This window comes from Somniosus microcephalus, chromosome 3, assembly GCF_052327205.1.
Source record: "Somniosus microcephalus isolate GS21.2 chromosome 3, FLI_Smic_1.0, whole genome shotgun sequence".
NCBI classification, from domain to species: Eukaryota; Metazoa; Chordata; class Chondrichthyes; order Squaliformes; family Somniosidae; genus Somniosus; species Somniosus microcephalus.
The window spans coordinates 322,234,681-322,252,210 of record NC_140989.1 but is presented as its reverse complement, the minus strand read 5'-3'; the positions used below and the strand labels follow the sequence as shown (position 1 = coordinate 322,252,210).

General features: G+C 41.0%; 1 protein-coding gene across 1 annotated transcript in view; it reads right to left on the bottom strand.

Moving 5' to 3' along the window:
- Positions 1 to 545: 545 nt before the first annotated feature.
- The window catches only part of LOC147122189 (uncharacterized), an 84,507-nt gene continuing 67,522 nt past the window's right edge, over positions 546 to 17,530 (bottom strand). The window contains exons 2-5 of the mRNA XM_085983070.1: positions 14,837 to 15,436; positions 13,297 to 13,575; positions 11,806 to 11,969; positions 546 to 10,274 (exon numbers count right to left, since the gene is read on the bottom strand). Coding sequence (XP_085839196.1) covers positions 10,227 to 10,274; positions 11,806 to 11,969; positions 13,297 to 13,575; positions 14,837 to 15,436 — 1,091 coding nt within the window. The 3' untranslated portion in view covers positions 546 to 10,226. The remainder of the gene's footprint in view (positions 10,275 to 11,805; positions 11,970 to 13,296; positions 13,576 to 14,836; positions 15,437 to 17,530) is intronic.

Below are 17,530 nucleotides of genomic sequence, written 5' to 3'. Positions count from 1 at the left end.
TGAATGGGCGCGTCCTCGGATGGATCATCACAGAACATTAAAGCCATAGAGCACCTACAGCCTTATATACTGGAACTATTTCTAGTGAAGCAGAGAAAGTCAAGAGGAGATTTAATGATTTTTAATTATGAAGGGTTTTGATGGGGTGAGTAGGGAAAAGACTATTTTCTCTGGTTTGGGTGGAAGTGATGGCAATCAACTTAAAACTGTGATTAAGAGAATAAGGAGGCAGGTTGAGAAATTTTATTTATACAGGAGAGTGGTTAGAGCATGAAACGTTTTACCACAGGGAATACTTCAGGCAGAGATCACTATCTTTTAAATGGGGAAAGTGGATTAAAATTGATGCAGAAAATGATACAGGGCTATGAGGAGAAAGCATGGTAGACAAAATATTTTTGGATTGCTCCAGCAAAGAGGAGTTATACAATGGGCTTTTGTGCTGTAATTGTTCAGAGTTTGAAGCTATGGGATAAGGTGACAAGTATGATGTAATTTGATACCATTCAAAAGGGATCTGGACCAATTAAAAACAGACAAGCCAAGAAACTGCAGTTTCATTTTAATGTGAATAAATGCAAGGTTACTGATATTAGAACAGAAGATATGAAATGTGCATGAATAGGTACTACTTTGGAACCATTAATACAAGTGGAAAAGGGATATTTGGTGTGATAACTGACTAACTGAAAACATTAAAAGTAATGTGAAGTGGTTAACCAAGGTGATCAAAAATTGTGATACATCTTGCAGGCAGCTAATCGCAAGTCGGAACAATCAATTTAAACTTGTACAGCTCATTGGTAAGTGCATATTTAAATAAATGTGCACAATTTTGCTTTGTTTTAGCTTTAATAGACATGGAGAAAATTCAGAAAAAAGTCGTGTTTGCAGTCACCAAAGTAAAGATAGTGTTGGGAAACGGAATATTTTCTCACCTATGCAACATCAAACATGAAACAGCTCCCTGTACTCTGGCCCAAAGAAGTATCTCAACTCAGATTACACAAAGAAAACACTGAGCAGTGCACCAATAGCTGCTTTTATACTTTCCTTTTCACTTAGATACTGGGAGTCCGGCAGTGCACTAGCTCCTGGCATTTATGCCGTTACGTCCAGCTCCCATAGCTAAGTGGCAGACGTTTAGACCCCGCATCTACAAGTTTGCTGTTGGATTATGGAAAAGTGATTTAACACCACAAATGCTGAATTAAAACAATTTAAAAGAAACTAATGTGAATTGAAATTGTTGGGTGAAGAGAATTTAATTCTACTTACGCCAATTTTGTTCTATTGAGTCATCCCTTTTAGGAACTTGATTTGAGACTCTTCAAATGAGAGGGAGGGAGATGGATTCATCACATTAGTTGATGTCCAGATCCCACCAGATGAAGGAGAGTTTCCTAACCCACTATCTCACAGCCTCCTCATCAACTGTATCGTCTTATGAATTAATTCACAACACGAGTTGAAGGGCAAACCAATTTAATAAATCAAAAACATAAAAGGCAATTGTATAAAATTAACATTCTTCGATTGTAACACACGCCATTTCCTATTTCCTGCCAAAAATACACATTCCATAGGAAATTAACATTACACTAATGTTTGCAGCAAGTTCTTCCACACAGCTTTGTTTATTGAAAAAAAATTCAAATAGTGCAAACTAGGTTACCCCTCATAATTCACAAGTGTATTTTACTCCATTAAATGCACATCACAAAAAGATTGTGAATAATCAACTTTTCTAAACAAAGTCTTGACCTGAAAACAAGTAACATTTCACACAAAAATGACAAATTGGCAATACCAGCAGGCTGGTAACAGTATTCGTGGGATAGGAAGGAAGGTATAGGGGTGTAACAAGGTCTACCAGTGAGATAATTGCTGCCTCAATTTTGCAGGTTCTAATTCCTGGTACCATTTTAAAAGTTTCCCCCCCATAGCCTTCTTGATTCTGTAGTTTCTAATAGCTAAAAAGAATTAAAAAATACAAATATCTGGGCAACACCAACATCTTTTGCTAGTGGCATGTTACTACACAGAAAATGGCCATTTGACAGGGATAGTACCCTTTAAAATTATATTTCAAATTAACATGTACCATGTTGAAATTTCTCATTTTTAAAAAATATAATTTGCACAGCATGTGTGCTCAAGACGAAGTAGTAATAATGGCTTTCATCCTTATAAAAATAATTAGGGTTCTCTCCCAACAACTTATCCAGTAAAAAAAAAATTCATATTAAATGCTATCTCACAGGATGTTTTGCTGCTAGACTCCCTCCACATCAGGTGTGGTTAATTTGTACCATTGTTAAACAAACACCATCTATAACTATAATTTCAGACTCTTCATAGGTTACAAATTTGGCAAAAAGCAACAGTTCTGCAATACCTTATTTATCTCTTGGGACTGATAGCACAATATCATAACTACACAAGCATGCACGTAGGTTGTTTGAAAGTAATAATTGCAACTTTATTTCTGGTGACCAGACCTTCCCCAATGGCTGGGAGAAAAAAATATTTGGCCACGAGCAGGTTGCTGCTTACCTACAGGCATCGACCAAGTGCTCAGTCTGCTGGCGTCCAGACAAAATAGAAGCCTCCGTCTCCAGAGGCACTGGCATGAACTCTCGCCTTCAAAGGATTTCAGCACTTACGGAACCAGCAGCAGTGCATCATTTAACTTACAGCTTTGCCAACGTTAGAACTGCCAACGTTAGAACTGCCATTGAGGACTAGTGTGAAGTACAAGGGCCATCTGATGATTTAAAATGGTAATACAGGACTGTACTTATTAGCTGGAAGACAAGACTAGACTAGACCACATGTTGCAAGAAGTAAAAAAAAACTGACCTGAAAAGAATTTCAGAACATTGGGGGGGAAAACAGAGAGCTAGTGTAAGGAGACAACCCATCATCACATTGAAGAAATAGCATTGCTCTCTAGCAGTACACATCAAAATCTCCCTTCACTCACACTTACATACATGCTAACTGACACCCATACCACACATTTTTGATTTAATCCTTGACTTGAAATTTTACACTAAGTGACTTGTGCAGATGGGAAGATAAGGAAAATGGACAACCTGGATCAACCAAACTGCTAGAACACAATGACAAAGGGACTGAGAAACAGCACAGCATTACAAAAAAAATCACAGCCCAGATCTTGTTCTTAAAGTACAGTGGATTTCCAATTTCAGACTGCTGCGTTATAGGAACTGATTGTGTCATTACCATTTCGACTCCGCACTTGCTGTATCTGCTGAAAACCCACAGGTCAATAGCAACATATTGTACATTAGTATCAAAGGGTCAGCTGGGAGCAGACCCATCAGTTACTCAATATCTCATTAAACTAAGTTGTGTCAGTGGAGTCATTAGGATAATTGGAATTCCATTGTACTTTACATCAATTTAATCAACAGCATTCAGAGCAGTTCCATGAGGCAAATGCCTTTGGCGAGAAGAAAAAATCCCACTGCACCTGCAGCCTTTAAATTGAAATTTTATAAACATTTACAGTCTTTTCAGAAATCAGATTGCTGCCGGTTTTTCCAGACACATACAGACATCAAGGCAGTATTTGGCCGAGTATGGCATCAAGGAGCCCTTGTAAAACTGAAGTCAATGGGAATCGGGTGGGTTGGGGGGGGGGGGGGGGGGGGAAACTCTCCACTGGCTAGAGTCATACCTAGCACAAAGGAAGATGGTTGTGGTGGTTGAAGGTCAATCATCACAGCCCCAGGACATCACTGCAGGAGTTCCTCAGAGCAGTGTCCTAGGCCCAACCATCTTCAGTTGCTTCATCAATGACCTTCCCTCTAACATAAGGTCAGAAATGGGGAGGTTCGCTGATGATTGCACAGTGTTCAGTGCCACTCACAACTCCTCAGATAATGAAGCAGTCCATGCCCGCATGCAACAAGACCTGAACGACATTCAGACTTGGGCTGATAAGTGGCAGGTAACATTCGCACCACACAAGTGCGAGGCAATGACTATCTCCAACAAGCGAGAGTCTAACCAACTCCCCTTGACATTCAATGGCATTACCATTGCTGAATCCCCCACCATAAATATCCTGGGGGGTCACCATTGACCAGAAACTTAACTGAACCAGCCACATAAATACTGCGGCAACAAGAGCAGGTCAGAGGCTAGGTATTCTGCAGCAAGTGTTTCACCTCTTGACTCCCCAAAGCCTTTCCACCATCTATAAGGCACAAGTAAGGAGTGTGATGGAATACTCTCCACTTGCCTGGATGAGTGCAGCTCCAACAACACTCAAGAAGCTCAACATCATCCAGGACAAAGCAGCCCACTTGATTGGCACCCAATCCACCACCTTAAACATTCACTTCCTCCAGCACTGGCGTACTGTGGCTGCAGTGTGTACCATCTACAAGATGCACTGCCGCAACTCGCCAAAGCTTCTTCGGCAGCACCTCCCAAACCCGCGGCCTCTACCACCTAGAAGGACAAGGGCAGCAGGCACATGGGAACACCACCACCTCCCAAGTAACACACCATCCTGACTCGGAAGAATATCGCCATTCCTTCATCGTCGCTGGGTCAAAATCCTGGAACTCCCTCCCTAACAGCATTGTGGGAGTACCTTCATCACACGGACTGCAGCGGTTCAAGGCAGCGGCTCACCACCACCTTCTCAAGGGCAATTAGGAATGGGCAACAAATGCTGGCCTTGCCAGCGATGCCCAGACCCCATGAACAAATAAAAAAGAAACCCAACAATCTGCTTTTTAATCTTGCCAATATCCATTACAGTTGAGAAAAGGGAGCTTTCCTAATAGTCATCCAGAAACAAAATTGTGTGGTGATTCAGTGAGCAAGGACATTTGTCCTTTTTAAAAATCTTCTTTGAAACCACAATAGAAAAAAAAACCCACGTCATCTAACATCTTAGAAATATTAAAATCCAAAAATAAAAAACGTATACATTTTGTTCATGTTTTGAGAGAATTACAAAATCATCAGATAACTTTAGATGAAGAAGCTATTTGATCTCTTCCTTCCAGAATGCCAGCCCTAGCATTGTAGGGTCTAGCTTTTTCCATGAACAAATCCACTGGCCTCAAACACCCTTCTCGGCAACCAGTTCCATGGCTAAGCACCCACTGTATAAAGAAATCATTTGTGATACCTGTTCTGAATTTGCCTTTCACAACCCGGAACCCATGCCCTTCGTTTTATTGCATTGGTATATTTGCAAGTATCATTTCAGGTTTACTTTCTTTATATTAAGTATCTTAAATAACACTAGAAGATTCCAATCTCCACAAGACATGAGGCTGAAGAGCCCCAATTCGCAAGACATTCCTCAAAGCTTTTCCTTCTGATAGGAGAACAAGGTTGATCCTTCCCCTGTGTTGGTTCTAGGTCTTGGATGGCCCCTTTATGTTGAACGTACTAGTACTCTAGATGTAGCCTGATAACAACACAACATATTCAACATGACTGCCACTGATTTGAATTCAGCAGATTTTCCAATACAACTTCAAGTTATAATGGTCACTTGAACAGTTACCTCTCTCAAGTTTTCCCCTGCCCAGATAAGTTTGCTGCGCCTCCCAATTTGGGAACCTCAGCTTTAGCACATTTCCTGGTGGCCAGTGGGATTGCAGTCAGTGGTTGGAAAATTCCAGAGATATAGGGGGAGTGGGGGGGGGGCGCAAACACTTGCATGTCCATTCAGAATCCAAGAAACAGAAGATTGTTGTACTAACTAGACTAAATTGTTACTTTGTGGACTGCTCATTTAAGATAAAGATGGGCTGAAGTAAACATCATTTCCCTATCATCAGCAAAACGGACCTCATTCGTTTGCAGTTGAAACTTAGTCCAGTCATGTCGAGGGATTTAAAAAACAGAAGCTGGACCGGTCTTAATAATCTTACGGCTTTATTCAAAAAATAATTTCAGTGTAAGATGTGTCCAATATTTAAAGAGGTAAAAAAAAAGTTTAGCAAATATAATTGAAGTAGATTAAATAGTTTTATGTGAATCTGATCTTTATTTAAAATGTGAAGATTAAAGAACCCAGTGTACAAATTCCATTCTTTCTGCTCCTGTCCCCATTGTTATATGTCTGGAAACCCACCAGGGGGCACTTGTTCAGCATAGTTTCTGATCACACTGCAGGACATAATGATACAGTACAGTACATGCCAGTTAATAGGAACTCTCTTATTGGTATTGCTCAGGCCCAGATTCATTGAATTTGATTTAAAGGAATGACTGAATAAAAAGGAAGTTTTGTCCATCAAGAATTTCCAATAAAGACTTTTTGGCTATTTAATATTCCACCCATTCCACAGTCCCAGTAGAAATGATCAATGACATTACACAAATAAAAAAGAAACTACCTAAAGAGAACTGTATAAAACACTAGTTAGGCCACAGCTAGAGTACTGTGTACAGATCTGGTCACCACATTACAGGAAATATGTGATTGCACCATAGAGGGTACAGAGGAGATTTACAAGGATATTGCCAGGACTGGAGAATTTTATCTATGAGGAAAGATTGGATAGGCTGGGATTGTTTTCTTTAGAAGGGAGGGGAGACTTGATTGAGGTGTATAAAATTATGAGGGGACTAGATAGAATGGATAAGGAGGACCTATTTCCCTTAGCAGAGAGGTCACTAACCAGGGGGCATAGATTTAAAGTAATTGGTAGAAAGATTAGAGGGGAGTTGAAGAGAACTTTTTTCTGGGGGTCTGGAACTCACTGCCTGGAAGGGTGGTAGAGGCGGAAACCATCATCACATTTACAATGTACTTGGTCCATAGCACTTCAAGTGCCTATCCAAGAGCTGGAAAGTGGGATTAGGCTGGATAGCTCTTTTTCGGTCGGCAGACACGATGGGCCAAATGGCCTCCTTCTGTGCCGTAAATTTCAACGATTCACAACACAATCAAAGCTTTTATACAGCTGATTTTTGAAATGCACAAGTCTCACTCATCAAGCAATAAGCTGCAGTTGTTTTTTTCCTCATCATCACTACAAGTAGTTAAGCCCAGTGCAAACATATTCAACACCCCTAAAACTGACACGTACATTTTTTTTTATTACAAAAGCAGAAAGCCAGCTCACAATCGTTCATCTGAGGATTGCAATTGTCCAGACGTAGTCAGAACAGCATCTCTTACTCGTTCTAGACAGAGCAATGGGATTTGGGTGTTCATGTACACAAATCACTGAAGCCAATGCACAGGCAACGTTCCCCCTAATCTGCACAGCTATCAGGAGATCCCGCGCAGCCCACTAACCAGCTGCAAAAGATATCACGCATGCATGGCCGTGCAGCAAATTTAAAGGGACCGCGCACCTAAAATAAAAATTAGAGGGAACATTGTGCACAGGTACAAAAAGGTAAATGGAATGTTGGCCTTTATCTCAAGGCGGTTGTAACACAAAGGGGAGGAAGTTATGCTTCAGTTGTAGAGAGCTTTCTGGAGTACTGGGATTCAATAGGGTAGATACAGAGAAACTATTTCCTCAGGTGAGGGAAATCCAGAACAAGGATCTAGGCCAGTTAGGAGTGAGATCAGGAAACATTTCCACCCCCCCCGCCCCAAAAAAGGGCAGTGGGAATTTGGAATTCGCTCTCCCAAAAGGCTGTGGATGTTCGGTGAAAGAAAATTTTTAAGACTGAGATTGCTAGGTTTTTGTTGGGTAAGGATATCAAAGCATGTGGAACAAAAGCGAGCGAGCAAGTAGAGTTGAGGATACAGATCAGCCATGATCTCACTGAGTGGCGGAACAGGCTCGAGGGGCTGAATGGCCAACTCCTGTTCCTAATGGAGTTGCCTTCATATGGTTGGATCTCAGAAGAGTTTGTGTAATTGTAGCCTACTTTCCTATGAAAATGGCAGTTATGGAAAAGCACGATCAATTGTAGATCAAGAGGAATGCAGGGCAGAAAGATGCTGAATAATGATCCTAGCAGTATTTGATTCAGGATCAAACCTAAAGTATAGGAACTGTGGCAGTGAAGAACTCAAATCAAAAATGTAAAATGCAGAGACTAAAAGTCCTCGAACGCAACACGCCATCCATCTCCATGACAACCCCTAGCAGTTCTACATGTACCAACACTGTGAAACCTCTCGTGTACCTGTCGTGTCAATATTAAATTACAATATGAATTTATCAAGGAGGAAGAAAAGTGAGTGATTTCTAAACATCTATACCAGAAAATGGTAAATCTACAATAAACTAGCCTATACCATTGCAGCCTTAAATTGAATCCTCGGTACCTAACATTTAAGACAGCCTAAAATTAATCTTGAAGCCTGTGCATTAAAGCAAAGCTGAAGTTCAGTTTCAGTTGATCCATACAAGAGTCAAACACTGTTAACTAGAAAACTGTCTGCACAGAAATGGGTGTTTAAGAGGGTGGAACCAAAAATGCCCACAACCAGGTTCTGGAGTGGGCTAGACATTACAAATTTATGGGATTTTATGAATAAGGTAGATTGGAAAAGAACTGAAACTCCAATCTTATATTCAGGGTGCACTGGCCAGTTTTAAATTAAAAAAGAGAACCATCTCAGTGGTTTCCAGCCAAAAAAATCCTCTACAAAAAAGATTTTAGTTCAGAGAATCAATTGTGACAGCAGGCATCCAAGCCAAACAGCAGTAACACATTTTTAAAATGAGCTTCCAAAACACTTTCCTTACTTAAAGCTTTTCGATGAAGATTGCACCCCAGAAACTATTATACAAGAATTGCAGCTCTATACGTGAGCCATCATTCTCTGAACCAACAATGTGTCTGTGGAATTTCTAGCTAAGAAAAAAATCCCTCACAATGTACGTTTAACAATTACACCAAAAAGAAATTGAGTTGGACATAAATAAGTATAATTAAATTGTTCACTTTGCTGGACATGGGCAAGGCTTTAAGATCTTCTTCGACAGCACCTCTCAAACCTGCGACCTCTACCACATAGAAGGACAAGGGCAGCAGGCACATGGGAACACCACCACCTCCAAGTTCCCCTCCAAGTTGCACACCATCCTGACTTGGAAGTATATCGCCAATCCTTCATCGTCGCTGGGTCAAAATCCTGGAACTCCCTCCCTAACAGTACTGTAGGAATACCTTCACCTCACGGACTACAGCTCACGACCGCCTTCTCAAGGGCAATCAGGGATGGGCAATAAATGCTGGCCTTGCCAGCGACGCCCAGATCCTGTGAATGAATAAAAAGCAATCCAAGGGCTTGAACCACGGTAGGCAATCCATTGGTACTAGAACTGATCTAGATTTAGAGGGAAACTCCAGCATCCAAGAAAACATTGGCTTCCAAATATAATTTATACCTTTGATCCCATTTCAGTTCCTTTTAACAGTGGAGTCATTTGATGAAGTCTGGTGCAAAGCAAGCTCCTTTATATGGTATTATTATTGGGGGTGCAGGGCAGAAACTAGACATTCCAGTCTATAACTCATTCCAAAGTGTTTAAAATCAGATCACGAACTTTCCATCATGCCAATTTAAAATTTAATTCAACTAACTCAAGTTGAAGTATATAATTTTTTTTTCCATGGAGCTTGCCCATAACATCAGTACTTTCAATGATCAACTAAAAGCATCAGTGTTGCGTGTAAGCGATTGTAAGATTTTGGTAGAATAGGATCTCAAATCAATCTAATGTGTCGCCCAAGGTACCGATCCCATAATTGGATACATGAAACTGACTGGTACAGACCCAAGACATTTGTAGTAAATGTTCAGGACCTCTGATATTAACAGGACTCCCAATCAAAGGGAATCCTAGATCCTAGCTCCTTCAGCATGTGCTTGGATATCTGCAACTTCTACCGTAAGATTAGACATACAGGAAAGGTCATTAATGGCCTCCAATGTATTCATTGTAAAAAAAAAGTTGCAGATACTCAAGTTTGTTTGAATAAATAGATGAATGTTAAAAGCTCCATGGATATAGAGGGAAATATTTTGGGGAGGGAATAAATCTCAATTTTGACCAATGTTCAACCTTAGCAGTTCCCCAAATAGAGTTAAAACACAACCAAAAAGACACATTTAATGCAAATTTGGCTCATACTAAAAAAAAAGTAAAAACAAGTCGTTAACATGCCAGCTAACAATACTTCAAAACACAGTAGTTGCAATGTTGTGCAAGTTGATGAGACCTCTTTTTTTTGGCAGCAGAAGATTGCTAGTAGCTGTAGAGAGACAAAGGGGTATCCTCTTCCATCATGTCATCCTAGAAATGGAATCAAAAATTAGTTTAGAAACTTCAAAGTAGAAGACCCTACCCTTCCCCCCCCCCCTCCCCATTAAAAATAAACCATCCTCTTTTGGTGGCCACTACAGATCATGCACCATTCCTAGTGTTGTTCACAGAGTAGCCACTTGGATGTTCACAAGCACAGCTCTCTTAATGGTGGCTCCCTCCCTTCAGAATTACTCCCATAGCACAGCAGAGACTGAAAACATTCCATCTGGAGAGATCATTGGCACAAAGTTGTACCAGAGTGCACTGCAGCACCAATACACAGACCCCAACATTCTCACCCAAAAGGGAGCGCCTACCCAGGTCACAATTAAGAAATCTGTTTCAGACAAGAATAGAATACCCTGTTTTTGCCGATTTCCACATTGCCTTGTGAGGGGGATGAATGTCCATCCAACCCTTACAAGGAAAATGACAGTCCAGGTGTGGGGACTCCCTAAACCAGGAGTTCCTGCTGCTGAGTCTCTGTCCGAATCCAGCGCTCCAGTGCTGGCTGGTACACAGGAGGCATACGGGCCCTACTGGTGGGGTTAAGGCCCAACAAGGGGCCTGGACCCTGAAAGAGGACAATTCAAAAGAAATGAACATCCTTGCTTGCAGGCCGATCAGAACAGTATCTGATAAGGGGGGGGGGGGGGGGCGGGGGCGAAGAAGGGATGTCTGGTAACACCCACCAACAGTTTCCTGGCACATGGGGCAGACAGGCACTGAAGCAGCCAGCTTCAAGTAGCACTTCCATTCTCCAGCCTTGTGCAAATGAGGTACACCCCCACTGGCTCTGCAAACTCCGGCAGGGGTCAGTGTTAAAGAGCACCAGCTGGTGCAATCCTAATCAATTGCCGCCATGGAATTTTGGTGCAAATATTTTTAATGTACCTCACTAGCAGACATACTAATCCACATATATAGTAAAATACTCTACATCATCATTTACAAAGTATGCTAAAGACTTCTGGGGTCAGCTTAGTACTGCACTGACATTCTTTCCACAGACTTCTGGTGCCAAATATTGAACTGCTACAAATTTAAGCATGAAATCAATATATCCCTTCATAATTCTAAATCTAATGCTGCTCCCCCACCCCCTCCCATCACACCACAGAAAATAACACTGTAAAATGTGAAAGGTTTACTCATTATAAATTAATCATTTTCAGGATCCTGAAATAAGAGTAATCTACAGAACCACAAAATAATTAATTTACAGCACAATGGAACCCACTTCAGACCAACTCTGATCAAACGTCCAGTTCATCACCACAAAATGACACCATTTCAATTCCACGGCCATGATGATTATGGCATCAATAAACGTTACAACAAACTGAAAAGCAACAAATAGATTCATAAAGGGACAAGGGTGCACAACTGAAAGGTCACACTTCTTTGGGAAGTCTTTGGTAAGTGGAAGTTCATGTTAAAGGTTTCACCATATTAATTAAAAACTTAAGAAGAAAACAAGAGTTAAAATACTAGGACAGTTACTTTCATTAGTACTTACCATTGGAAGCTCATGAAGGCGCCTGAACTCTGGTTGGTTGATTCGCTGACGGTACTTCAGAAATCCAAGAATTGAAACAATTCCAATTATTATAAAGAAAACGGTGATCATTCCTATAACCAGAGGGTCCACTTTAGTTCGGCTTGGAGTAGAAACCGGCTTCCCTGTTCAAAAGGAAAAGGCACTTTTACAAGTCGGTTAGAGTTTTCCTCCATATCGCCCTTCAACTAGTCTAATCGTTAGCTTACCATAACAAACTTCCCAATCTCCTTCTCCAGTCAGTCAGCAAAACTATCATCGATGGTCTGAAAAGTTCCAAGAGCTTTCAAAAAGATCTTGTTTCTCTCTTTTTTTTGTGGCGGTATCACACACCCTGTTACTCATTAGGTTTCCGTGTGTCCTCCCCCAAATTAACCTCACCTTGCAAGACAACGTGCATCAAAAACTTCAGAAACTTGAGAGGTGATCTAATCAAGGTTTTTAAGATGATAAATTCATTAGGGCAGATACAGAGAAAGTATTTCCTTTGGTGGTGGATGCAAAACAAGGGGGTATAATCTTAAAATTAGAGATAGGCCAATTCAGAGTGAAATCAGGAACCACTTTCCCCCCCCCCCCCCCAACACAAAGGGTAGTAGAAATCAAATTCTCTCCCCAAAAGGCAATGGATGCTGGGCCAATTGAAATTTAAGACCGAGATCGTAAATTTTTGTTGGGCAAGGGCATCAGGGGATAGGGAGAAACGGCAAATAGAACGGAGTTACATATCAGCCATAATCTAATAAAATGGTGGAACAGGCTTGAGGGGCTGAATCGCCCAGTCCTGTTCCTAAAAAAAACACTGCAATTAAGTACGAGGAGAAAACTGAGGATGGTCAGCTGCGCTATGGCACTAGTTAATGTACAACAGGTTACAAGGTTAGCCTGATCTCCTATAGCTTCACTAAGTTTGCCTATGGCAGTTTGGTCTTCTTAAAAGTTAGCTAGTTCCCTCAGAAGTTTATATTCCACACAGTGCAAATTATGAAACGATGATAAAGAATACGTTCAACTGGCCAAAATGCCATACGTTATGTTGCTGGATCATTTAAAATAAACTCTGGCTTGCACAGCCATCTGGCCCATATCCATTAAAAGGAACAGGATAATCTCAGAAGTACAGATTGCTTAACCCTCCCCTAAAATAAATGTTTCTTGTGGATATATTCACTGTTTCAGGGCTCAGTTATGGAACCCTATATTTATTCATTTCACCAAATTGTACACAGTAGGTGACAAGGCAAGGATGTGCACTGCAGCCCATGAGTTTTTGTTTCCTACAATCCCAGTATTATCAAAACCATACCAAATAATCAGCAAATATAGAAACTTGACAAAAGAGTAGATAGAATATACAGCATAGAAACAGGCCATTCAGCCCAACTAGTCTGTGCTGTGTATACTCCACACGAGTCTCCTCATAGGAGATAGATAGGCTCCTAAATCACCCACCATTCACCATCTTTTTGGTATTGGTCAAATTCTCCTCGCTATGCTGCACAGAAAATAATGTGGTGGCTTTGCCGATTGTTGTACTGCTTGTGACAACTGCTTCCGCTGTAGTGGTGGCTCTCGGACGGCTGGTGGGCACAACCACTGTGATGGTGGATGTCACTGCAGGGCCATTGGATGTCACTGTAGTTGTTATGGTCTTGGAAGCCTGCAAAGTTGACTGCACCGGCAGGGTTTCAGACTCTGGAGGCCGTGCAGTTGACGTGCCATTGGCTGAATCTAAAAATGAAACGCACAAGAGATGCTCATTTATATAAGGCGATTTTGAAATCTTGCAGGCCTCGTTAATTCAAGGGGAGTGGTTTCTCTCCTCCCCCACTTTCAGCTTAGACTTGATGAAAAATATTGCAGTCATTCAATGTGCTCAGTAGGACAAGTGACTTAAATCTCCAAAACAGTTGGGATTTATCCACAGAGGATAATCGTCAGGGACTGTGTCAGATATGTAGCCGAGTTTCAATTATTAGCTGAAAATACTTTGCATTAAATACAAAACAAGTCATAAAAACTTCAGGAAAGAGATCATCAGGATTGAATTTTGGTAAGCAATGTCAAAGAGGTAATCTCAGATTGCTTTGGTCTCCCACTATTGGCAATATAACTCCCAGGATCAGAGGGAAGTTTCTAAGCTTTATCTTTAACTTTATTCATTTGAGCAAGTAGCTGATTATCTCATCACAGCAATACAGACGCAGTAAGTAGTACAACTAAGCAGGTACTGGTCTGAAACTGGTGGCACCTCTAGTGACACAGCACCATTGAAAAGAAAGCTGTGCACACGGATAACATTGGTGGCCTAGAATCACATCTCTACAAAAACTCACAAACTTCCACAACAGAACTCAAGTTCTCAAATGGCCAATGTTGCAGCGTAGGAGTTGGAAGTTTTCAATCCTCACACCCACCCCCCGCCCCCCAACCATTTCAAAAATCATTAAAAAAAAAAAATTGTTTGAGATTGTTGGATTTAAGTGACAAACTTTCTATGTTTTCTTCGATTTGCTCAACTGAGGGAGAAAAAAGTTTGGAGCTTTTTTTTAAAATATCTGCTTTTGCCACCTTTCTCAGCCAGAGGAGCTGGGTGCAGGGAGGAAAAAATAGAAAATAGCTCCTGCAGGTTCTGTTACTTGTGCTTAATGCATTTCAAAGAGTCGTAATATTCAATGTAGCAACAAGACATTTTCAGGATCCCCATAGCAATGTTTTATAGCACCTTCCCTGCCCCATCTCCTCAGTGCAGCATATTATGTCAAGCTGTTCTTCAAATCAAATAAATTGATGGACTAAGCTTTAGTGAAATCTTTCACGCTGTGTATCAGAATGCTTTCACCTCTACAATTTTAGTTCAATTCCTACCCAGAAATGTTAAGGCCTAGGAGTTTTAATCTATTTCTCCAAGAATCCACAGCACAGGAGTGGCTTCGGAGATGGCATTAATTTGATCAAAAAAATGCTTACAAATAAACAAGAAAGGTCTTACTTTTGGATTCCTCCTGCCCGGCTGATGTTGTAGGAGAAACACCAGTTGGCTCAACTGTGATTTCAGATCTGGAGTCTTTAGCAGTTGAATAGATTTTCCCAATTGTCTCCATTTGCTGTGGGACTCTTGTCGTTTCGGTTTTGACAGTAGGACCAACTTTAGTGACATGGTCATTTTTCTCGATCATGACTGGGCCAGCACTGACATTCGCCGATATTGTGCTAAGGCGACTGGTACTTGTAGGACTGGTACTCTGAATATTAACTCGGATTTCTGTTTCATTTCCTGCCGGAAGGGCACGGTCTGTATCGTTGGTAGCCATTCCATTCTTTTCCGTCGGGTCACTCATATCTGGAGCATCATTCAGCGTGCCAACAGCTGAATTTTCTGATGAATAGTTAAAGCCAGTTCCACTTTTCAGGCTTGGAGCAGTGGCAAGGTCTACAGTGCTTTCAATGCCAGTGTCACGGACAGTGTTACCACCAGCTGGTGTTGCTGCAGAATTATTCGATCCCACTGTAGTTGTTGACATATTAAACACAGATGTTGCATTACTGGGCATCGTTACTATTGGATCAAATGGTCCTTTTGTAGGATCTCCTAAATTAAAAATGGAAGGCAGAAGAAAATTCTCAATGGGAAGGATTGATGGATCATAGTACAGTCTATTGTTCTGGTCATCAGCATTAAAATCAAATTAGCTCATTTAGCCGCAGAGTTGCAGTAGCCTGCAATACTTCATACAGATTGACTCAAGATGTTAAAAGAAGAAATTTCTTCTGGTAACTTCATCTACACCAAGAACATATTGTGCCATTGTATGAAAGGCTGATATTTAAAGATATTAAGTAGATGAGAATCATATATGTATAACTTCAAGTGTAGCCATTGACCAAATAATATTACCCATAATTACTCCTGGGTAACTAGAAAGCCAAGACTTGTTCGGAATGCAGCTGCGAAGGACGGTCTAAAGTAGTTTTGACTAAGCTTTGATAACAAACAGTCACAGACTGCGAGTGAAGGTTAAATCATTAAATAACATATTATGATGCTAAGTAGAAATTAGAATTCGCTTAACAAAACTAACTGCAACGATATTTTAAAAAATAATTAGTATAAGGACATAAAATGAGAGAGATCATGGAGATAAGGTATTTATCTGGTCGATTAAAGTGAGATAGTTTGGATACCTCAAGACTAGTGAAACAGTGCCGATATGGGCCCTTGGTATAAAGGCCTTGTACCAGGGAAGCTAGAAATGAAAGAGATAAAGTAAATTCCAATGGGGTGAAAAACTATAAACAAGATAACACTGAACATGGCAAAGTTTGTGGAAAAATACTGGAAAGGTGGGATGCTACCTTAACCTGAGTGACAATGGTATTTTGACCATTAGAACCAATTAAAAAAGGTGATTTTGTTAAAGACCATATATGGACACTGGCCAAACCAACTTTTGATAAGAAAAGGGTTACCCAAAGAACAACTTCACACAGACGTACTGCGAGAACAAAGGAACAGGCTTAAGACAATGTCATCTGTGTCCGAGAGGTTCCAGAGACCTAGGGCTGCGAGCTACTCGTTAAAACTATTGCCTAATATTAAGTATATTACGCTGTATGCTTAATAAATCTTCATCTATTGCTCAAACATACTGGCTGCTGCCTATTGGTGTCTTGTCCAAGAAAGAGGGGGGGGGGTGGTGGAAAGAGAAGGAGAACATTCAACCCCTCGTGGTTCCACGTATGTGTAAGTCTAATTGGTCAAGGGCTCCCGGGGGTCCCCACCCCCAATCCACAGCATTCCCTGAAAGAACAAGCAGTCAACCTACATCTAGGTTTCCCAGCACGTTAACCAGTTGAGGCAGAGTGGTCACCCTGATTCACCCTTCCTGCAGGGAGGACTCAGTTTAGTCCAATTAATCACCATTGATCAGGAGTTGGCCAGTGCAAACTCACATCCTACTTCAACACCATCATTTTTAAGTTGTTTTTTCTCCCAATGTGTCATTGGGTGATGAACCAATTGCATCCAGGACTGTCACGTGATCTACTCCCAAGCCTTTGCAATCATACTCTGAGCTGGCAACGAAGGTGTGCAAAATCAGTCTGGGGATGCATCTCCTTCCAAATTCTGCCTCCTATAGGGAAGTGCCTGACCTTAGGATAGTCAGTGGTGTGGGGCTGTGGGTACTGAAAGTATGTCCCGTTACTTCGGAGTATAGCACGCTAGTGCACCAATGAAGTGACCCAGATAGTATTTTTTTTTTTTTAAATAAAAAGAAAGCTTTTCTGTTTAACACCAAAAGAATAATGGAGGACCCTTCCCCCAAATTTTCATCAACCACTCAAACCAACTTTACACATTTGGATAGTTAGGTGTTATAGTGAGTTAGAACACTATCCTTTCATTTCTACCATCGAGTATAAAACCAGTCCAAAATAATGAGTGGCAATTTCACAACACTCATGCTGGTGTAAGTGAAACAACCTGGGCAGTTTCAATCTAGTTCCAAGTGGGCATAAATTACAATGTAAAGTGGCCTATAGTTTGGTACAAAATTTCCAATCGGAGGTAATGGAGGTGGATCTGCATCTGATACAGTTCCTGCCAGCACAATTTGGCTTTCTGTGATCACGGTTTTGTCACACCTTTTGGGTCAACTCCACCCCCCTTTATAAATTGCTATGT